A 24,295-nucleotide genomic window follows, 5' to 3' on the forward strand; every position below is an offset into this window, starting at 1 on the left:
CAAATTTTACGAAGACTCCCACTAGCCAGTCAAATCTGCAAATCTGATGTGAATCTCACGACAGAAGGCTGAAGAGATGTCTTGAATTCTACAAGGTGTTAAATAATTGGTGGGATTTGGCCTACACCCTTCCTCTTCCCTGCTGTTCTGAATGGAAAAAATATTTTTTTGAATACTCCTGGATTTTCCTTTGTTGCAACTGTAAGCAGTAAAATGAATATATGTGAATTTGAATATTTAATACTTTAACATGCAACAGGATTCTGAACAGCAGTTGACTGAACATTTCGGCTTGTAAAAAGTATATCACATTTATAAGTAGGCAATATGCATTACTATTAGATTAATGACTGACTTGATTTTAATTTCATCAGCCACCTTGAAACAAGCTTCACTCTTATGGAGGAAATGAATCACGTCTGTATTTCAATAAAGAGTCTTTTTCCCTTCTTATGGGGGAAAACTGATTGTTCTGAAAAGATTTTAGGTCATCTCTTTGTCTATGAATCTTTAACATATAAATGAGAGAGAGAGAGAGAGAGTTAGTTGAAGTAAATATACTAGCAGAAACGGGGAGAAAAAATGAGCAAACCTTATTAACAGGAGCTCAGTTTTCAGTCCAAACAGACTTAACTAGCAGAAGGGGAAAGGAAGATCTGGGGCTGGCTGCCAGAGAAGCATTGCTGAGTGTAAACACTCTAAAGGCATCTCAGAATGCCCTTATCATAGGGAGCTCCAAAGTGTTCGTACTCTGGGACTCTGCAGTCAGAAGTAGTCTTGCAAGCAAAGAGTGTTTATTGTGGATTTTTAGTACAGAGAAAACTACAGCCAAGCTGACCAGACAGACTGGAATTTCATCTATCTCTCCCCCCCACTTCCCCCCTCCCGCCCCGTCTTTCTCTCTGTCGTCCACTCATTGGATTTCTTCCTCTGCCAGCCTTTTAAACCAGGGATTACTGGGTCAGTGACATGCATTATTCCTTTTACTCTAGTATGATCTCATGTTCAACCTCCTGGAGAAACACTGCTACCTGTAAGTATTTGCTTCAAGTTTGTTGTATACACTGAATGCTGTTGTGTTTGTGGTTATAATAGTGTTTAACACCTTGTAATATTCAGTTTGCTGCTGAATGTTGCAGCAAAGAAGTGGGACAGTAATTTTTGTACTCAGGATAGATGAAAGCTCAGTTCTAACTTTGGAGGAAAACAGGCACTGGTTCTTGTCAGCAGTTTAGTAAAAGTTAACTTGGAAGTTAAGGATTCCAAGCAACTTGGTTTATTGTAATGTTCAAGTTGATATAGATTTCTCAAGTATGCTGGCTTGCTTCCATCAGCTCTAACAAAACTTTGTGGTTTTATCTTTTATAAAAGCTTGGAAGCACTAAGCAAGATTTCTTTTCTTAAAATTGTCTTTTTAGTAAGACACACTGGGAGAGAAAAATGTGATTAAAAGCACTGAGAAATATAAAGAATACTTTCAATATTAATACATCTTTAATGTATTTAATTTAGCTGGGAGAACTTGTTTTTTAAATGCATGTTTTAAAGTTGTAGACTTTTATTTTGCAGTAGGGATCTGTGAGAGTTTTCACATTTTCATGTACATTCAGACAGCTGACTTCAACTGAATTAGACAGATGTTCATTGGTCATATGTATGTGTAAATGTTTATATGTGTTTCTGAACACACACATATGTGCTTGCACAATTTTTACATTTCCTGCTGATTTCTGTGAATTTATCTAGAATTAAACTCTAAACCACCACCTTTCAGAGATTAGCTGCTGTCACTCTGTGTTGTGCTGAGACACTTCAACAAATCCTGTAGATAATTATACACAGCTTCTTGAAATGGTTATTAAAAGGGGATTTTGCAAGTTATGTTTTTGCTAGTTTGAGAGTTCTACTAGTTCATCATCTCAGCTAAGTCAGGACTGCACATCACCTTAGGCAAAATGCACCTCTGCCGTTGTCGTGTGTCCAAGGTGTCTGTGGGAGGTATTGGCACTGTAAATCACCACTTGCTTTCACAGTAAAAGAGCACACACATCTGTAGGAGTTGTCCCTTCTCTTTTCTCTTATTTGGGTGTTACTGCTGTCGCCCCACCAGCATTTTCTTCATGATTCTTCCCTAGGGTTTATTTTGCATGCAACACGACTGCACGCAGATCGTTTTGGCCTAGAGAATGAGGTGGTTTGGATCTGGGCATCTTTAGATTTTGAACTTTTTTCCCAGCATAGATCCCTGTTCTGTTAAGAATTAGGCAAGTATAAGGACAAATGATTAAACAAGTCTCTGAACAATGACTATATTTTTTAAATGAAAGTACCTCATACCTGTTCATTCATTAAATTCATTTACTGCTGTCCTTGAAGTATTCCTTTTAATATTAGTCTATGACAATACTAGTTACAGTACAAGTGATCTTAATAATACATGTCTATGATAATATTAGTTACAGTACAACAGGAATGAATTCATTCATGGGGAAAAGAGATGATCACTGACTTCATGAATCTAACAGTGATTCTAGATGGCAACAACAGTATGTGTAGTAAAAACAGCACATATAAAACCAGTATATGCTAGTCAAATAATGATACAATCTGCAATCTGCTTGACTGTACCTGTTGAGCATAAAGGGAGACTGAGCAGATCATTCATCACCCATACTTTAACTTTGCTTCTCTCATTTGTTGAGATTCTGTGGCAGTTGGTTGTGGACCCAGATTGATTTATCTCATGCTAATGGCTGTGTGGACTACAATTACTGCAGCTAGGGTGCCCATGCACAACTTCATGCTTTCACAACTGGCAACACAAGATCCTCAGGGATGATTCAGCTGCCTTTGTGCAGTTGGGTAAAAAAGGCTGAATAGACTACATTTGGGAAGTTGTTAAACCCTCCCTAATGAAATGTGTTATTTCTGTCTCTAGGTGTTATCATTGTGAAGGCTGAAACAGTTATTTAAAGAACTCTAGTAGCTGGCTGTGAAGATAAACAGTAGCTGGGTTGTGTTTGATTTTCTGACAAATGTTATCTAAAACCATTATGTGACTCCATGAGCTAACAGGTTGTTGCACTGTGCAGGCCTGCTGAATGTGTAAGGATATACCTTTATTCATGAAAATTGTTAACAAAAGAGGAACTATGGTTTCAGGGTTTTTTTAATGGATCTAGACTAATTTTGATGAGATGTACAACATCTAAGTAACTTACAGATTCATACATCTAAGCATACATCTAAGTAACTTACAGATTTCACAGAAGAACCTCAGATCACTTTTGATTTGTATGTAAGAAACATCAAACTCCTGGTGGAGACCCCTCACACACCTTTGGAAAACTAAATTTATGTCTGGGCTAAATCTTTCCCTTAGATAGCTACATAAACAGGAAGGAATTGCTTTCTGGAGGCACATCTTCTGCTCCCAGAATATAGCAGTAGTCTTGGCAAAAAGCTCAAACAAGTGTCTGAGTTTTACATATCTAAGGCGCAAAGAGATGAACCAAGCCAGAGTGTTTGTGGGAAAGTGTAAACCATACCATCTACCAGCTGTTAAAATTTAAGCATTCAAAAAAAATCTCTGTGTAGCATGTGCAGCAGATTGCAAGTCTTCTTTTGTTTAGCACTGAGAGGCAGCACACCTCCAGTGAGCTTGTTTTTGTGAAGTCTTTCTTCTCAAAAATTCAAAACCTTTGCCATTGCTCTCGAGGCTCATCAGCTCAAAGCTCAGCCCTCTCCCTCAGACTCAGTTAGCCAGCCAATCAACAGCAGTGCATTAAAAAGTTATTCTAAAACCACCAAAACCAAATTCTGCACTTCAGGTAGGTTTCTGCCTGTTAGGTGGAGTCTGCCAGAGATGGAAGTCCACTGCCATTTCATTGCTCTGTACTTCCATGTAGAGCAGGGTTGTTATCATATACAACTTACTGAATACATGAGCAGATGTGTAATACTATGGAGGGGTGCAATATGTCAGTGGTACTGCATTGCAGCACCACTACTGCAGAAGTATCAGACCTTGCAGTTCATGGTGTAATGAAACAATGTCATTGTTGGACAGCTGGCCACAGGTTCCTTGTCCCTGCCTCCTCACCTTGCTCTTCCTTGTGCAGGAGGCTTTTCCTGATCCTTTTTTATGGGTTTTGACACCGTCACATTTGTGGGTCAGAGATGCATTCAGTCTCTGGTAGAGCTGCTCTGCCATAAGTCAAGCTCATCTAGCACCTCGTGCATGAAATCTGACCATAGCATGGAAAAGCATGGGGGTCCAGAGCTGGCAGCCTTGTGTTGTCATGTTAGGTACTGAACGCAATGCTGTCATTTCTGTCTTCACTCGCCAAAGTTATGGATCAAGGTGAAGCTAACAATTTTGTTGTTGTAACACAAGCATGATGGTCACTGACTAATGCTAGGCTGCTTGCTGAGTTTCACTAGTTTCTTTTCTATCCATTACTAGTTACTTGCTAAAATGAAATGTCTTTTCAGAGTCAATAGTCTTGGGAGATTTCCTCTATCCACTACACTCCCTTCACCCACTCACAGTTTCCATTATTAGGAGTAGTTTTCATTTTTATTTTTGAGTCATTCTCTGGGTGGATTAGGGGAAGCCACACCATTACCCATGTGTTGCTATAGACTGCTTTTAAGAAGACCAGGTCTTATTTCCTCTCTGCAGTGCATATGAATATACTTGAAATAAAAAGGATGGCTAATGACTGTTTTCACTAGTTTTCCCCTAGTTTATATCCCTCCCCCACCCCTTAACTAAGAATATCCAGGATCCCTGTCTCCCTTCTCAAACAGGAAAAAGAGAAAAGAGAAATGAAATATGCTCCTGATCTTTACAATTGTGTCATGCTCTTAGGAGAGTACAAGTATGACATTAAATTACAAAACAATGACAGTAAAAAACTATAGTGGTTTGTGTTAACATTTACACCAAGAAGTAGCCTACTCCCTTTGCCAAAAAGCCAACCTTTTGCTGTACTTGAATAGTTCAAAGAAAATTTTCGGTGGGAATATCCAAACCTTCCCAAAAGTTAATTAATCCTGGAAATGGCAAAGAGGTTGATTCCGTTTGTGTTTCTGCTATGCTGGCTTGACTTTCCCTGCAAACATCTATCCCCTATATCTTTATACTCCCAAAAGGTAGATGGGAAATCAGTGAGTACTGATTCAGGAGGATGAGGGTCATCTGCAGGATAGCAACGTATGGATAGCATCAGTGGAAGAACCTCAGTGGAAGCTGGAGTGTTCTATGGACTTCCTCAGACAGCTGTCACAAAGACAATTATTTCTTTTTCAAAGTAGTTTTTGCATTGCACTCTGTTCCAATTCAGTGTTCGTGTCTGATAGAGAGGATGGCAGTTCCTATTTATGTAATGATCTTAAAGACACATAAAGGGCAACTAAGAGAAAAAAAAAAAAATCACTTCGTCTTTATCTTCTCAACTTCAGTTATATGAGACACTTTTCTGGGCTTAAAAGAGTAGAGGGTAAAGACATTTTCATTGGTGTTTTAAGGAGAAAATATTTACCTTTTCAGAAAATGCAGTTTAGCCATTAGTCTTATCATTATTAAAACAAAAGCCAAGACTTTATTTTATCTGCTTTTGCAGTTGTCTTCAGTAAAACAGGCATCTGCTAACAATGTGGTCTTGATCTCTATCTCAAAATGTAAAGTACTAACAATGTAAGCAGATCTATTTAACACTCAAAAGGGAGCAGTGCATTGTCTTCAAGATGGTCTTTAAGGGGCAACCACAATAAATAACTCCTTTTTGTTAATCTCAGTCTGGGACTATGACCTGCTCTGCCTTTGTAAAAGTATGTTGTGTCATGGTTGAAGGCCCAAGAAACGCTGTCGAAAAGAATAATTCAGTTTTCAGCCTTGCATTAAGCTGCAATACTTGGCATTACAGTGCAATAATGTTTATGGCATTATATTCAGATTTTTCTCCTCTACTACTGTCTGCCTTTGTGTAATGCCGAATATGTTTTCAGTCTTATATTGGCCTGTCAGCATAGGGGGATACTTCTGCACTCAGTTTCCACTACCCAATATCCTAAGCTTGGGTGAATCATAACTTATGACAACATATGACAGTGACAATATCACACTGAAAATGAACATTGAAGTCAGAAATAATCTCAATAAATTGAAACTGTAGTAGGTTTGAATCTGATAATCACACTTAAAATAGCTGTAATATGAAAGAGGGTAAAATGAAGAAAAAGTGGGGGGTTTGGGTTTTTTTCTACCTTATAGTATTCTGCTTTAATATAACAAAGCAGCAAAGGACAACAAAGAAATGTTAATAACCTGGATAATCTGATGTACTTCACATCCTTCATCTGTTTGCCCTGATGAAGAAAGGTCTATTCATTGACCATGCAATAAAACACTTGTTGTTTCCTTACTTTGCTAAAAAGTATACAGGATTTGTCAAAAAGTGCACAAGACTTGCATTCACAGACCAAAACAGAAAGGAAAAAAAGAAGGGAATTGTTACCAACCATTCTTTAACTCAGCAAATACCTTGCTGAACACTTATTTTCTACATGACCTGTAATCTTTGTTTGTAGTGCATTGAAAAAAACATTAAATAACAAACAGTCCAAGGGGTGCATGTGCTAATTGCACATTCTGAAGTGACAACCCCCTAATTTAATACCTCAGGATCCTTTCATTGCCCTGGGTTAAGTTTTAATTGCTGTAATAATATTGATCTTGTTTCCAAGAAATCGTGGAAGGCTGCTATTTGTTTTCTTTAATCCCATCCTCCTAAAAAAAAAAAAAAAAAAAAAAATGTTCTTTCTGTTTCTTGTAAACTTTTCTGGTTTCCATTAAAACAAATCAGTGCAGCTCCTAGCCCACAACAATCACCCTCCATAATCCCCTTCAAGCTTTGCAAAAGAAGAGGGCAATTTTGGATGCAATTGTTCAGTGAAATCTCCCAGGTAACCAGATATTTTGTCACAGATGGAGAAACTCTTAAGGTCTCATTCAAATCCCATCAAAGCCTTTGGATGTCATTGAGACTTGGATCAAGGTCACTAGTGATTACAGATTTTTTAGTCAGGTTTTACGTATTACAGCTGAGAGTTATTGGTGCTGTTTCTGATCTTTTTTCAATTGTTTTGCACTGGTAGATAGCTACATAAATAATTTGGATTAGTCTTTATTTATGTCACATTAGCCCTCCTCAGAATCAGACTCAGGGGTCTGTACCTTTATAACTTCTAAAAAAAGAAGTGATAGAAACCTTCCCATCAATTAATATTTTCATTCTTTGAAGTAAATTTCATTCATGCAGGACTTGTAATGACAAAAAAAAAATAAATTGAAGAACATCTAAAATAGCAGAGCCATTTGACATAGTTTGAGAGACATATCTGAGAGTTTCTACATGTACCTCTGCATGAGTCCTGCACAGATGTACGTTTTCTCCAGAGTCTGCTGTTGGAAAGACATCTAGCTTTCAATAACTCATGGATGCTCTTAGGGACTTAACACAGTTCTCCAGATTCCTGAAGCAATGAACAATTGAAAATTGGGAAGTTTTGTCAGATATTTTGTAATAAAGATTTGTCTACAGCAATGTTTGATTTCCTTTTAGATAGTTTTTCTTTCCTCTTCTGTTTTGGTTTGTGTTTGTGGTTTTTTTTTTATTTTTTGAGTATCTTGACAACCAGTTGTATTTGGTGAGCATGCTAATGTTTGTAATTGGCCGTCGCATCATTTCTAACAAACATGTGCACCAGCAGCCCTGAGGGAAAACTAGTTCTTCTGGCATTTGGAGGAAATTTTTAACAAACCACATCTGAAGTTTTCAGTAACTGTCCCCTGAATTGTCCCCAGTCTGGTCTGTCCCTCTGCTAACTCTTCAGAATCACATCCATGGCCTCTTCAGAGGTCCTTCCCCCCTCTGCCTTCTCCCCTAGGCTCATCTGAAGAGCAGGGCAAGGGTTTGCCAGCAGATGAAGAGCTTCTCAGAGTTCCCCTTGCTGAGTGTCCCTGGCACAATGCCTTGGACAAGTCTTCAGAGTGATGTCAAGGTACAAGAAGAATATGCATTCTCCAAATAAGCAGATGTATAGTCCTTTTCCACGCTCCCAAACCTCAGGGTGAGCTTGGTCAGTCTACCTCTAATTATAGGAAATGAGGTCTCTTTCTTTGTCGCCACATTTTTTATACCAATATGGCTTTATATTGGATCTCATGGGAATTACTGAACCCTGTTCGCAGGGTACAATGCAGTATTTTGCAAAAATACACCAGGTAATTAACTTGAGTCCTGGGAGCCAGATGTCTCTGTCATTTCAGCTTAGAGTCATCGTGTGATTTAGGGTGTAAAAGACCTCTGCAGGTAACTGCTCCCACTCCTTGCTATCCGCACAGCCAGCTTTTATGGCAAGTCCAGCTTCAAAGTTACATCAGGCTGCTCAGGCCCTGATTAGTTTGTTTCTAAATACCTCTGAGAACGGAGACTCCACAGCTCCTCTGGGAAACCCATTCTACTGACTATGCTCACTGTGGCTTTTCTTTTCCTAATATCTAATGTGACTTTTCCTTGTTGCAAATTTTGTGGGTTGCATCTTGTCCCTTCAAGTGTGCACCTCTAGGGTCTCTGTACTCTTCTGTTAGGTATCTAAAAACAGCAATAAGCCCTCTCTTCTTCAGGCTGAACAAACCCAGCTGTCTGGGCCTCTCCTCATAAATCATGTGCTCCATCCACACTGAGAGATAGCAACTAATATGTGATATATCATTGAACTGACATGGCTATTTTGCTTCTGGGAACGAAGCTGGTAGCTTTCTGTGAGCTTGTAGGCACCGGTTCAGGTGTTTTACCATATAGACAAACCCTTAAAAAGTCAATGAGGAAACAGCTCAGTTTAAAAACACTGATTCTCCTAACACACAGTTCATCAACACCGTTATTTCATTAAGCCTCCGAGTATATCTGAAATATTGTGGTGCATTTGGAATTAAATATTGCTTCAGTCATTTGTTCACTCTGGATACACAGGTGACACGCCAAGGAGTATCAGGGATTAATGAGGCTCAGCTGTGATATTAAGGGCAGAGAAGTAAGGAGGCTGTAAGGAAGTCCGAAGCAGCCACAAAATATGGCAGTGGCATCACCAGCAGCTGTCGGGCTGCTGAGAGCAGTGCACTGTCACTGTGGATCAGCGTAAATACCATGTAGCACACACACCACTTTGCTGAAGCAATGGCCTTCTTCACACAGAGCGGGGAATGCATTCACTCCAAAAGTGTTTCATTTTATTGCCATGATGTGCTGAAAGGATTTCTTGTTGTTTAATTTTGCTGTCATTTGATAAGTGCTTGAGAAAGCAAGTTTATACTTCTCAAGATCTTCACTTGGCCACATAAGGACACAGCCCTGCAGCTGTCGGCCCTGCAGCTGACAAGTAGGGGCTCATTGCTGGAACACAGGGGGCAAACACATTTACAGTGATACAGGAACAGTACCTGCAAGCAAGAGCAGTCAAAGCAAGACTGTAATACACAGTGACAGCATGGGACCAATTTTGTAGGAGAGAATGGCTCACTCACCCACCACGAAACTGGCCAAAATGCTTCTGGCTCCCCTTGGAGCCTTTTTTTTCCAAGTTTTTGATTCAGGGTAAGAAGAGGCAGCAAAGAAACCACCGCCTGTGTCTGAGGTTTATACCTGCACTCAGTGCTGGGGTTTATGGGGCAGGAACCAGAACACAGATCAACCTGGGCTTCATCAGAGTCAAAGTGCAGACATCTCTGCACCATCAACTCCGGCAGTGACTGTTGGAGAAAGACAGCTGGATTTCCCTTCTTGTAAGCACATCTGTAAGGTGTAAAGAGAACAATACACTTCCCGACCAGTGCCATTTCTGAACTGGTGATTAGGCTGTCTCTGACCTATAACTTGGTTTCATAGTAGATATCCAGGTGGGAGTGGAGAAAGTCAAAACTGTCCAAGTTTCAATTTTATAATTTCTCATAAGGCACCCAGTGCCCTGTGAATAAAGGCATTTTGCACTGAAAAATCAATGCCCCAGCCTGGTATTATGGAGCACAAAGTTGCTGGCATTGTCATGAGCTGTAAATTACCGGATCTATGCTTCAGAGTCATTGACTGCCTCTTAGCACTTTGACAGGTCTAGTTAGAGTCTAAAATTCTTAATTATTTTCTTCTTATATGAGCCCCTCTATTGCTTAAGAAGCCAGGTCTTCCCTGAAACTGGCTGTGACTTACTCACACATTGCTTCTTCATCAGGGGCTGGAATCAAAGGATTTAAAGTCCATTGCAGTCCCTGTGCCAGGGGCTTCCTGCTGGTCAGGGATCCTGGCATGCCTGAAGACAGAGGAGACATTAGGCAGATCATCTTCTTGAAACATATACCAAGGAAGTTATTTCACTTCCCTCAGCCCTATCTTCAATTTATTCAAGTAAGGAAGTAGGAAGAGGGCACAGCAATAGAGCAGATTTTCACTCAGAATATCTCTCCATGCTTTGGAACTGGTGAAGGAAACACAGATTTGATAAATGCTAGAAATCTGTGCGCTATGCGATAAATGCCAGTTAGATATTCAGGTTAAAATAGTGCACTTGCAAAACATACTTTATCACCTGGAGGCTGAAGTGTAATCTGTTTTCCTCTCCCTCTTTCCAAGTTTTCCTTTATAGGATTGCAGACTGTGTTTCAAAACTGTGAATTTTAGGAGGTGAAGTGCTGCCTCAGATGTGCTCATTTCAATGAAGTGCCATGCATACCCATCCCACTAGAAAGAAACAAAAATTACCAAGTACATTTACATATCTGGATTTTAGTAAAACCTGTCTGTATAAGTAAACTTTTTTAAAAATTAATTGAGATTTTGATTTGTTTCTGAAACATGTAAAAAAGCTTTCCTTTCCCTTTCCTCTGGCTAGAATTCTACATTTTCGCTCATATTTTGTTCAGATTGTTCTGGTCGCATAATTTTAAATTAAAATCAAAAGATTTTCAGTTAAAAAGCTAGAAAACCAGAGTTAAGATTGCGGTCCAGACTACATAGTCAGCATACATCTAACTTGAAACATATGTTAGTCCCAATGTCTTCAATCTTGAATCTGAGCTGAAGTGAGTGGATCTGTCTTGTGTTACTTTAGGAAGTGAATAATTTTAAAGAAATTCTTAACTGCTGTTTGTTGTTCAGTTACATGTAAAACTGGGCAGGTATGTGCATAGAACTGTAGGCTGTTCAGAAGGTCATCCTTCTGGAAACAGTAGAGTGAACACCTGTTAACAATAATGAAGGAAATAAAGACATACATCGATATGGTGTATTATGCATGTTCAGGAAAGCTCACTGTCGGTGGTAGTGTTGCGGTTAAATTACACTCTGCAAATAGGTAGTCAAGGCACTAAAAATTTACAAGAAACTGAAGGAATGTTGATGTTTTACTAGCTTGAAATTACTTATGATCTTTTAAAATTCAATTAAATCAATACCATTGCCTGTTCTTTGAGCCATAGATTCAGTTTACTTTGGAAGGTTGTAGAAATTAGGGTCTCATAAGGATTTCAATAGTACTTGTTCAATGTTAGAAGAACTATGCTTTTCTCATGAGTTATAAACATGAAAGATGAAGATTAACTGTAACTGGGGGCACGAGGGGTTTGTGTACTTTTATTTTCCATATTATCTTTTGTTCCTCATTTCTACTGAATTTACCTCAGAATGATTACTCTTTCTTTTTTTTTTTTTTGTGAAAAAGAAAAAAAATCATCTTTGTTGTGCTTGGCATAGTTACTCGCTGTAGCGGAAAGAGTAGAGAGGCACTGGCAAGGTATTTTAAACTAAAGGTTGAATATTTTCCCCACACATTCAATGGCAAAACAAAAATAGATTTAACCAAAGGCCAGTCTCCCTTTATCCGACTTCCAGATATATTGAATCTGGATGAATGCCTACTCCTACACTTTCAAATTACTTGGATGTTCATATCCTTTTAGTAATATCTACTTGGTCCAGCAGTAAAAAAGGCTGGTAGCAAAGGATCCTACACAGCAAGTGTTTGCATGTGCATACAGATCAAAGGTGCCTGGAATTCATATTGAGGGATAATCCATGGAGGTACATTGGTACATAGCTAATTTTCTGAGCAACTTAATAGCATTCAAAGGTGAAGTTAATCTGCTGCTTGAAATGAACTGCAACTGTAAGAAATGGTGAAAGTTTTTGTGTTTTAGGTTTTTTTCCCACCCAAATAGTTGCTCAATGCCTTATATCAATGCTCTTTCTCTCTCTCTTTTTTTTTTTTTTCCTGCAGGATTAACAAGCCTTAAAAGTACTCTGAGAACACATTCATCATTTTGTCAGCCTTGACCAATGAATTTTATAAAAAGCCAAGGATATTTTGAAAGGCCCCTGTCCAAATTTCAGTCAAGGGGTGCATCTTAATAGATACGTTGTTACCTGCGACTAACATTTTGGTCCTTCATTATATGGTGAAAATCTGCTGGTGGAGAAAGAGACGACTTCTTTTGTTAAGAACATTTTCACTGGTGGAAAAGAGCTGGCATCCCCTCACACTATGAAGCTCTTTGAGAAAAGCTGGTTGTTTCTACTGCTGCCTGTTGTACTAAGAGTTGACTGCTCCTCCTTTATTAGCGTCAACCTTGGTATGAAAGTGATGAAGGGACAGTCTGTCTTCCTGTCAGAAGATGACCTCAAGTTTTCCATCCCCAGAGAGGAGGATGCCTGCAAAATAGAAGTTGTGATTAATGAGCCAATAACACAGAGGGTTGGGACACTGACTCCACAGGTATTTGGGCTCCATTGTGCGGCTCTGAGTGTCCACATGTGCGCATGTGTGGGAGAAACTAGAAAGAGCTGCTTTATTGATTTTTTTTGGGGGGGGGGTGGGGGGGGTGGGGAGGGTAGTGACTAAAAGGCATGAAACTGAATGGCCTGTGAGATTCAGCTTTTTGCTAAAAGTAGCCACCTGACAGAGAACTGCAGACCTGAAATCCAAAAGCTGAGCTCAGTAACATGAGTGCATAAAAGGGAGTTTGGTCAGAGTTTCCTTTCACAAGTGGAGAACGGGCATTTCAAAACTTTCAGTTAGGAGATATCTTCCCGTTTCTCAGCCCCTTGTTTTTCTACCATGAGGTTAAGGCCCCTTGGGTAATGCATAGCCCGCTACAGCATTTTGCATTTTAGTCACGCAGCCACTACTTAGGGAGCAATTAAGAAAAAAACCACCGCATACAATAAGCACATTGTGTACACCATTGTTTGCTCTGCTCTGCAACAGCTAAATTGCTAGCAGATGGCAAATACATAAAAAAAAAGAAATGTTTTCTGTTAAAATTTCAAGCTTGTAGGAATAATGAAATCTATTTCACATATCACCGTTCTACTACTCATTTGCCTCACAAATCTCCCCACCTGAGTCATAGCAAGATAGGAGTTAGAAGTAATTGACATGAAGATGTAACAGTAGTGATAAAAGATGAATGGTTTTAAAATGAACCATAACCACAGAGTTTTTGTCTACTTTTGAAAAGTTTTGCTAATTGTACCATGCAGCATACACTTCTATATGTTTGTGTATGTGTGTATTGTTTTAAACATCCTCTCTGAGGTTTCTGGTGGTCTCTGTGAAGGTGCATGCAGGAGCACCAGTCTCAGTACATTTTTCAAAGCTTCTGGCTTGGTCATCATCATTGTTTTTGCAGACCACTGATGCTGAACCAGCACTCAGAGGAGCAGAGGCACACCAGGGAAAACAGGAGGTGATGAACAGGGCAATGTGTGATCTTCTTTAGAGACTGGCGCCGAGATGTGCAGTGCCTCTGCTGAGACTTCCCCAGGGTTTGATCTCTGTCAGCACAGGGGCTCTGACTGTAGTCCCCCCTCTCCACTTCCCCAGTCTACTTTGGCCCATGAGGAGAAAAAGAGAGACCTAGGTGTCTCCTGGCTGGCAAACCTCTTTTGTAGGTAAGCTGCATGGCTGAGTGTGTGACTTTGGTTTCGATTTCTGCCTCAGCCTCTACATGCAGGACCGAGATATTTTGAAAAAGCCACTTTGTCCTTTGTAACCTGACATGGTTCAAGCACGGGGTCAGAGGCAGTTTGCCATTGACCCCAGGAGATATGTACTCACCATACCTTGTTTTCCAAAATACCTAGGGTCCTTGCCTTTCCCCACTCCCAACCCCACCTCCATTAGGTGCCCATCCTTTCGTGGCCCCGATGTGAGCCCAGGCAGCTCAGCATGGCTCTTGGAGGCTGCAGGCACATCTCATGTGGAGGGGTGATCTCTGCTGGGCAGGTGGCCCTAGGGTACCAGGCTGGAGAGGGGCTCTGGCTGCTGCTGGTGCCCGGGATACTTCCCCTGGACGGCTCCTGGCCTGAGTGCCATCTCATTGGGAAAGGTGCCTTCTCCTCCTCTCTGCAGTCTGGGGAGGTGGGAGTACCAGAGACACACCACCACGCAGGGCCGCCCAGGGAGACTGCTGGTGAGACAGGCAGTCTGGTTATCTCAAGTCATATTTCCTTACTGGGAAAGAAAAAGATGGCATTTTTTAAGTTGAGGGCTTCCGTTTTAAATGACAAAATCCTGAGCCAGACACTGAAAAATGCTGCCTGAGCTTTCACCATTCCTGAAAAAAGGTGCTAGACACTGACCCTCCTGGTGCCACTCATGCTTTTTCTACCAGGAAATTCTGCAGCCAGAACATGTCTCTGGTCTGATCTGTTTTTCTGCCATTAAAGAGAGTAATGTCCTAGGAATGTATGACAATTTAATTATAAACTGTAATTGAAAAGCAGTTGAAGTAGAAAAAAACAAAGCTCGACAGTAATTAGGAAAAGATTTAGATCTCCTTTGTCTTACCCAGCACATTTATAGACAATTAGAGTTGCCTGTTCATATAAAAGGAAAACATATTAGGAAACATAAAACAGATGTTTCTTTTTGCAAAGCAGATTGTGTCTTATACATATATAAAATGACTGCCAGTCAGTGGTAACAGACCTTTGTGGAAAGGTCCTTCATTTTCCATCCCCTTGTTATCAATTGAGAGATGGAACTAATGATATCTTAGAAAGAAAGAAATTAATTCTTTGGTATGATAAACCATCTCCTCTGCTGTAGGCAGTCCCCTCTGATATCAACAAGGGTGCATCATCTGAGCAGTATCTCATTGTCAGGTGCACACCAGACCTACATGTCACCAAAAACTCTCCTGACTTTGAGGGCTCAACACTGATTTACATCGGTGAAGAATCTATCATCTTCAGTCTACAACATTAAACTACTGGAAGCTGTAATATGAGTGGCTTTTGTACACAATGTACTTTTTTTTTTTCTTTAACACACCACCTGACCCCTGTTAATTTTTTTCTTCTTTTTCTGTAACATATCACTTAGGACTGTCTAATTAATTAATCACCCTCCTTTATGTTAGCTTGTACTAAGAAAGAAAAGACACTAAGTAAGAAAAAGACATATTTGATGTTTGTTAAATACTGAAAACAATGAAACATATATTTTTGTCACATTTTAAAACAATAAACAACAGAATAGCCACAACATAGTCAAAACCTTCATCATATGAGAGCAATTTTGTTTTTCACAAACTGTTCTTGTGCTTCCTTTCTAAGCAGTCTCAGAAAAGAAAATCAATCATAATTTCCATAACACCATACGGATTATTCCAAGATTATTTTACCTAATAGGAAGCGTGGTAAATCCATGTATATGTATCTGATAATCAACTAACTCATTACTTTTAATTAAAAAAAAGACTTTGTACAATGTGCTTCTTGATGAAAGTTAAAAGCAGGCAATACATTTTAAAATCACTAGGAATATAGTACTATTACCGTATTACCACATAGCTTGAGCATCTGAGAATAACTTCAGTGGAAGTGGACACTGCCGGTAATAATGAAAGCTGCTGAATTATTTTCCATTATAGAAAGATGCAAGTTCTAATTCTGTGTAATGGCTAGAACGAAACAAAGGTCACTAGTTCTTTTATTTTTTAATGTAAATCCACAAAGTGGTCATAAGGCACTTCAGTTAACTATACATTAACAACTAATTTAGGAATTAAAATATTACTTTATTCTTACACTGAAAGTCAGAGTATCCAAAGACTCTCTGTATGCACTGCGCTTCCAGTCAGTGTTTCAGAACCCCGCTAAAACCCCCCTTCCATTTCACCACCCTCCAAAGTGGCTGGGGAGATGTAGGTAATTCAGGCAAGTCACTTAATTTTCATGATTCTTTTGGTGTATTTTAAGAAATGAATGGTAGTAAGAAATGACCTCTTCTTTCTGCAAAAAGATGTGGTTCGTCAGTCAGCTGCATATGCATATTAATCCTTATTAGTCATGGCCTCATCACGTCTATTAGTGAATGCTGAACAGATTTTACTTTAGTCCATAAAAGAACTAATAATGTGTGAATACTGCCCATAAAAACTGAATCAAAACCACATTTAGTTTCACAGCGAGACACTCAGGAAATGTAATAATTAGCTTTTGCTTTCTTCCTGACAAGAATATGCCTTGTCTCTCTGTAGGTATGAAACATGAGTATCCTCCATCTATGCATGGCCTGAATGGGGGTTCCCTGTTATCACAAGGATAGTATAAACATGGTCTTATCAATGCTAGGAGCTTTCAGCTGTTAAACTCTATAAAGAAAAACAGCTACATGGGAATTGCAATTTGCCAGACTTGCAAATAGGCGTATGCGAGAACATGAAAATCCTATGTCCCAGGATCCAAATCCCTGCTCCCAAGAATGGGTGTGTCAGAACTCTCCGAAGCAATCTTCCTTCCATTTGAGTCAGGCTTTTTTCCTGGTTGCCTTACTTTCACAAGTCAACAAACTGTTAAACTATCTGTCTTAGACAGTTAAACTGTGGCCAGCCATCTTTGCAAATTTGACCTGTATCAGGTGTGTCATAAAAATTAGTCTCTTTTGAATTAACTGGTGGACACAGTACAGAAATTCTGCTTGCTTTTATGATGTGGGATTATGCTGACATTGGGGCTGGGTGTTGGTATGGCACAGAGATGACATCTGATCTGGTAAAAGGCTACTGGTACAAAGTCAGTGTTCCAAAACCATGTAACAAATCTGAGCTAGCAAATTTTCCAACAGAAAAGTTTCGCAGGATCATGTTTTTGTGGTCCAATGGTAGCGGCCATAAGGAAGGACTTACTATATAATCAAGCTATCGCCATAAGCAACTTTAAAAGCTAATAAATCAAACATTACACTGCAGAAACTGCCAGGTTTTCAGTTCCACTGCAGTTCTCATGCTGCATGCAACTGCATCCGTAAGTCCACAGGCTGCAGTGGTAGAGAAGTGTGTGCTCAAACTCTGTTGTGCTGGACGAGGGACTTGGCAGCCTGAAACTATCATCACATTTATATGCCCATTCCCTTGCAGAATGCCAGCAGCCCCACATTAAAGTGGTTGCTCTGGCTGTCACTGGGAGGCCACAGGGCAGGTGAATAACTATTCATAGAAATAAACTACAGATTAAAAATTTCCTTAGTCTGCTGTATTCCTGACGGTCAGAGAGAAGTGGAACAGAAGCGTGAAGTTAACATTCTTGACAGTGTTGTGCTTGTCTATTCTTTCTCCCTCATAGGTTTTTGACTGTCACTTCCTTCCTAATGAAGTCAAATATACCCACAATGGCTGTCCAATTTTAGATGAAGACACAGTCATGCTTAGGCTGTACAGGTAAGCAGCAGTGGGAGACCACCCTTCATTGTTACCAGGAGAACGGCTGCCCTCAGGAAGAGCAAGCAGTCCATTTTTCGTGGTAAAAGCATGTTCTGCTATACGTATCATAACTACTTAGATCAAGTAGCAGCATCATTAGTCAACAAGTGACCATCTATTTAAGGAAACATTTGTCACAATATATTTCAGATACGCTCAAATAATGTGTGTGTTAGTATTAAGAAATATTATGTATTGCTTGTTTATTACAGAAACCCAGTGATTTTTCTTTTTTATTATTGAAAGTGACAACAGAGCTTTCAGAGCCCTGTATGTTCTGTGCTGTCCTGCTGATAGGGACACAGACCCTTGCATATACACAGCCAGTAACCTCTTCTTTCGCACAAACACCCTTTTTACAAGTATGAGGAAGTGGTCAGCAGTGTCTGGCACCTCATGGTCTCTGGCAACCTGGGGTTTGACGGCACACAAGAGAAAGGAGTTCAAGTAATTCGATTTAGAAGGTGAGGCCAATGCCAAACTCACAGAGTGACAGAAGATGGGATGAAGCATAATTAATTTCTTTCTATCACCTCCAGGTTTACAGAAACTGAAACGTTTGTAGAAACATTCACCCTCCATGTGCAGTTACTTGAGCCAGACTGTAACATCATCAAAATGCGCTCCCGTTCCCTGGAGGTCCCTGAGTACTATGGTCTGTCCAGCGTGATTGACAAGAATGTCCTCACTTTTGACTATGACAGGAAGATAAATCTGGATTGCACCATTTCCATAGCCTCTTCGGAAACGCACCTGCCTGCTCGTGGCCAGCTCATCACCAGGGAAGCACAGACAGAGCAGCTCCATGGAAATCGGCCACAGAGCTTCTTCCCTGGCCCTAGTATGATGTGCTTTAGTTGTTTGTATTAGCAGATTCAGTCTGCTGCAGTGGGTTGCTTCAGGCATGCTGGGTAAAAGTGGGTCATGTGAAGTTTAATGAACAGCTTGAGCTATCATGGAAACTGAAAGGGGCATGAAGTTTGTGTGGGTCACAATGCAGATCACAGATCTGGGTCAGTAATGCCCTGACTGGAGTCTGCTTTTGGCTTTTAGACCTGTGGACCAATGTGATGGCTTTGGAGTGCCAAGACTCAGTAGAAACAGCACAGGGAGTTGTTGAAGGCAACACCGACCCAAGAGACCAAGGGCGGTTGGAGTTGGAAGATGTCTGTTGAAAACAAAATCCTGTAGGAAAAGCTAAGTCAGAAAAGAAGTCCTAATTCTCATCACACTGGCTTTTATCAGGGTTGATTTAGCTATGCAGACAAGTTTCCTATGTCGATTTCTGCTCCAGTAACTGTCAGTATTGCTTCTGTTGGGTTACAGACCGCAGACTGGGCCAGCAGTGCAGAAACGGGAGCTGCGTGCTGGGACCGGGAGTCATTCACAACACAAAAATGAGCTGTGAAGAATTTCTGAGGATGGGGATTCGATATCAGCACCTTGACCCTCCCTCGCCTGACACTGATTATATTCCTGTGAGGCTGGATCTCACAGACAGCAGAAGCAAAACTCTGCACAAGGTAGATTTTTACTCAACTTTACAATGTCTGATTGACTTCCTGGTTTTAAAAAAAAATTAAATTCGTTGCTGCCTTTCACGTTTGAAGACAGATAGCGATCCTGAAAGTTTGTTCAGTTCTTACAACGTGTCCATCTGGGCAAGTGAAATGCATTATCCCCATGCCTCTATGCTTGGACCATTATGGCTACAGAGAAACACCTCTGGTTGTTTACTGGCAGGCATAAGTAGTTTACCCTGACAGCAAAATTAATTCTGGCATAATTCCACCTTTTTTACAGAGCATGAGCTGTACTGACTTCAATGTATATAGTAGTTAATAACTTAAGAACTGTGTGAACATAGTTAATAACAATTAATGGCTCGTGCATGTTTCTGTCAAGTAACGTTATTCATTAAACTCACATCAAATTAAACAAGTTGTTTCAGCCCAAAATTAAGGACACAAATAAGACCAGTGAACCAGGCAGATGTTTTCATAAAGTCTAAATATTTACTTTAGGCATTTTCTCATTAAAATCTTTCAATTTTCCTCTTCAAAATAATTATTGCTTTAACATGTACCCCAATTAGCTATGTGAAGGTAATGGCAATTGATTTTTTTGTTGTTTGCTTTGCTTTGTCCATTCACTTTTTTCTTTTTTTTCTTGTTGTAGACTGAGTATGCATGGCTCCCAGTTCAGATTAAAGGTGCTATTCCCAATCAAATACCCAAAGCTGCCCCAATGGCAAAGTTCATCCTGGAAGTAGATCAATTTATTTTAACCCCCCTTACAACTACAACTGTTGATGCTGAAGACAGCGAAACTCCAAAATCCCTGCTTGTATTCAACATTACCAAGCCACCTCTGCATGGCTTCATCACTCATCTGTCTGACCATACAAAAGCTGTTGGCTCCTTCACATGGAAAGATCTCAGTGACATGCTTATTGCTTATCAGCCTCCAAATAACAGCCATACAGAGAGGAGGAATTATGAGGTAACAGTGTAATGTATGAGCATTTGCTGGTTTTCACCTCCTTAAGATTCAGTAAGTTGTAAAAAATGCATTCATTTGTAATGGGTATTTTTCAGGGAAAAAAAAAAAAGAAATGTTAAGAAGTTTCTCTAACCATATGCAATGCAGAAGCAGAGGTAAAACCATTTACCTCTTTTTCTTATGATTTATCAGATTAACTGTCTAACAGAAATCAGGTATTTGTCGCTCCCTACTTAAGAATTTCTTTGCACTGAAAGATTTTTATCCCCTCTGCCTGAGAATATCTACAAAGGATTTTTTGGGTTTGGGGTTTTTGTTTTTTTTTTAAATAATGAAGAGAATAGGAGAATAACACCATTCATAGATCTAACCAAGAGCCTTTGGAAGGATCAGTGGTGCCTCTTCCACATAGCTTTGAACTCTATGTCACGGTACTGATCCCTGTGACCTGTGGACAGGTGACATTTAAAGCCATGAAAGGGCGACCAGTTAATGTCACGATTGCCATTTGACCTTGCACCCTACCTACTGCGGCAATGGTGGTACAAACAGGGACTCCCAACAGTTCCTGCTGGGAGGAGTAAAAGCATGGCACTAACATAGAGAACATGATGCAAACGATGAGAGCAGGCTGGTATCTGCAGGATCTGGAGTAAGTGAGTAAATAAACAGTGCTGATCTATGAGACCAAGGCTGCAGGAATAGGTTTACGTTTTACAGGAACGAAGAGAGCACCACTTCTACCTTTTCCATGTTGGCTGCTAGCGGTGCTTCTCCCTCCAGATCTGCCACAGTGCGCTGACGGTGAATGTCTCCTACTTTGAGTACAGTGTTACTTTATGTTTTCAGTAACTAGTACTGCTAGATATTTTGTGTAATTCAACAGTGTGCCAGCACTCTGAGAAATAAACAATAGTCTTAAAAAGGAGATATAAGAGGAAGATAAATGAATTAAAGGAGTACATAAATATGCTGACAGTTATAAAATAACTGATAGTTATAAAATAACTATCTGATGAGATAGTTATGCAATAACCCAAACAAAACAAAACAGTTGGTACTAAAGTAATGAAACTGAAGAAATAGAGCAAGGTAAGCTGGGGAAAACATGGAATGGAAAGCAGAGGAACAGTAACAGTAACTTTGGCACCTGATGCTGACAAGGCTTGTCTTTTTTTTAACCTTGACTGTCACGGGAATCTCCTTCCTTTCTGTTTCCTTACTAAGAGCATCAGTCATCCTACCAAACTGCCTGCTCCTCAAATGCCTCTTCTCTGCTTTCAGCATTGTTTGATCACAGGTTCAAGTATGTGACAACTCAAGAGTTTCACAATTTGAGAGTCTGACGTTTTCTTTATTTTATTTTTCTGTGCCACTCCATATCTTTTCTTTCTTTTTTTTTTTTGGTCCTATATATGTTAAAAGAATGGGAAATGCCCCTTCCCCTCTTATTACTACTATTAAAGAAGCCTTATGTTAATTGCTGAATTAATGGTGCCCCAAGCAACAGTGGAAATACTTGTCTTTCCCATTAATTTCCACATATTGCAAACTAGCTTTCTCAGAATTCACTGTAAAGAGCACAGAAGGCAGATTCTTAATTTAGTGCAGAACCTCAGAGGCTCTTTTTAGAAGCTAAATTGAGTTTCATTTGTCAACATATTATCAGAAGACTTTAAGATCTCAGGTAAAAACACACTATATGTGTTTTGAGGTACAGCTGGTTTTCGAGCACTTTTTTTTTCAATAACTAGTTTGTCTCTTTTCACAACAGGTGGAATTTGAGGTTCATGACTTCTACTTTGAAAGGAGTTTACCGATCACTGTGCATCTTTCTATCAGAACAACAGATACAAATGCTCCTCGGGTTTCATGGAATACAGGTGTAATCTCTTTTCCTCAGTTTATTTTGCTACAGAGTTTATAACGCTTTGACACAGACACTCGACAAAGCTCTAAAATTCAGATTTACACCTGGAATTTAAGGATCAATAAACTGAGGGAGTGTAAACCTAATTTCCCCCCTTTATTCATTTTAGGGGGAACATGTTATAACAAGTTGAAAAAATCTTAAGTTTTAACTGGAATGAAAAACAAAGAAAAAAGGGAGTTACAGAAAAATAAGGATTTATATATATAGCATTTTCTTCAAGAATGAACTGGACATTAAAAAGTCTAAATAGTAAAGACAAATATATGATGGAATAGGAGTAGTAGGGCAGTGTGTGGAAAAGACCAAGTCTTGTTGGTATTGTTTAAAGTGGAAGTCTGCAAAAAAGAACAACTAGAAAAAAAGGGCATGGTATACCACTAGCCATTTGAAGCCTGGAAACCTTACAGGGTTAAGGCTAATTCAAACAGATTTATAATGCCTGCATTGGAGAGGGGATGGGCTCTCCCATCTAGATTGAAATGTACATTGATATTTAATCTTCAAAAGGCAAAGGTATAAGCTCAAACAAGTTAACAGCACAGAAAGAGCAGTTTCCTCACAGTAGAAGAGGGAAGGAGCTGAGAAGGAGAGGCCTCACGTCTCACAGAGAAGCCTCACCTGAAATGACTGAGTAAAAAGGAGAGATACTGTCCTTTGTCATGAAGATCAATATATATTTTTAAATGCAGACTCAGTAAGGAAGCTAAGTGCCCAGTTTCAGACATTGTGAGATTGCAGTTGCAACGCTCCAGTTTGTGCAGATGTCCAGAAATGTGCCTAGTTGTCTATCAGATAATTGGGAACCAGAATACATTATTTCTCTGAAAAAAATTCCTCCGAGACAGTTGACTAAGGCAAGCATGTCAGAATAAAAGCTGATATCAAGCTTTTGTCTTGAAATGTCTGTCACAGGTAGGTATGTACATGAAATTAAACACGCTTTTTTTCCTGACTGCAAAAACCTTTAGAAAAGTTAGATGCTGACAGCCTTGTATGTTGCAGAAGCTTTGGTGAAACAACACTCTGCTCTTTGCAGGCCTCAACCTCCTGGAAGGGCAATCCCGACCGATCACATGGCAACACTTCCAAATTGTAGACAATGATGACATCCAAAATGTTCGCTTGGTCATAGTTGATGGCTTACAGCATGGGCGGATCACAGTGAGAGGTAAACCACTTCAACCTGAGGGCCTGTAAACATGATCTCTAGTGACGACTGGCTATGATAATGTCACCGTCAGTAAGACGTTGATAGAGTCTGCCGTATGTCATTCCCTGCTGTGGGCTGCCAGCATGAGACACATTCACAAGGGAATGAAGGTGTCGAAGGAAATACCTGGATGCACAGTAAAAAAATTAAAAATTCACAAGCTCATCAAGGAAGTTAGCTGCATCGCTTAGACACTTTTGCAAATAGGGTATTTATGCTGTCCACATCCTTGCATGGGACATACTTGCAAGTCTGGCAATTTGCCCACATGCTATTTTCATTAGAAAATTAAATTGGTTCTTAGCTCCTTCACCAGAGCTAAGAGGTGAATTCAGCCCATGTGAGCTAATGCAGCTAGTAACAGTGTGCAGCAGGCCTGATGCTGCCCTGTCTCACCAAGACTAAATGAGGATGGCCAACTCCCGGAGAGACGGTGCTGCGATGCCACTGCGAAAGAGAAACGCCAGCGTGACCGTATATTGCTCTGTGTCGCTCAAAGGAAACAAGAAAAACCGGGGCAGGAGAATGCATCTTCCGCAGGTTTCCCCTCCGGAGCGAAGAGCAAGACTCGCACCGGGGGAAGCGGTCACGGCCGCGCACCGACGGGCAGAAGCCGGGGCCCGGCTCTGCGCCCTGCGCCGGGCGCCCCGGCCGGCGGGAAGCGGCCGCTGCAGCGGGGGACAGGCTTGCCAGCGAGTTCTGCTCCCTCTGCTGACCGGCTTCCCCTGCTACAACCACGCCAGACGCGGGGATTAAAACAAACGTATTGAAAAATTCAGTACTTAAACTTTTACTTTCTTAACGTACGTTTAACATCCCAAAGCTGAAA

At 40.2% G+C, this 24,295-nt stretch overlaps 1 protein-coding gene across 7 annotated transcripts in view; it reads left to right on the forward strand.

The window, feature by feature from the left end:
* Nucleotides 1–697: 697 nt before the first annotated feature.
* Nucleotides 698–24,295, forward strand: part of FREM1 (FRAS1 related extracellular matrix 1) — an 81,303-nt gene continuing 57,705 nt past the window's right edge. For 4 of the 7 annotated variants that reach the window (XR_012833008.1, XR_012833009.1, XM_075740160.1 and 1 more), the window contains exons 1-8: nucleotides 698–1,033; nucleotides 12,334–12,828; nucleotides 17,685–17,779; nucleotides 18,361–18,662; nucleotides 19,148–19,344; nucleotides 20,000–20,323; nucleotides 22,098–22,206; nucleotides 23,293–23,424. Coding sequence is in view for 4 of the 7 variants with exons in the window: in XM_075740160.1 (XP_075596275.1) it covers nucleotides 12,598–12,828; nucleotides 17,685–17,779; nucleotides 18,361–18,662; nucleotides 19,148–19,344; nucleotides 20,000–20,323; nucleotides 22,098–22,206; nucleotides 23,293–23,424 (1,390 nt within the window). In the remaining 3 variants the exon portion in view is untranslated. The remainder of the gene's footprint in view (nucleotides 1,034–12,333; nucleotides 12,829–17,684; nucleotides 17,780–18,360; nucleotides 18,663–19,147; nucleotides 19,345–19,999; nucleotides 20,324–22,097; nucleotides 22,207–23,292; nucleotides 23,425–24,295) is intronic. The other 3 variants (XR_012833010.1, XM_075740163.1, XM_075740162.1) reach the window with 1 other exon arrangement.

The sequence above is a fragment of the Balearica regulorum genome, chromosome Z (assembly GCF_011004875.1).
Source record: "Balearica regulorum gibbericeps isolate bBalReg1 chromosome Z, bBalReg1.pri, whole genome shotgun sequence".
Classification (NCBI taxonomy): domain Eukaryota; kingdom Metazoa; phylum Chordata; class Aves; order Gruiformes; family Gruidae; genus Balearica; species Balearica regulorum.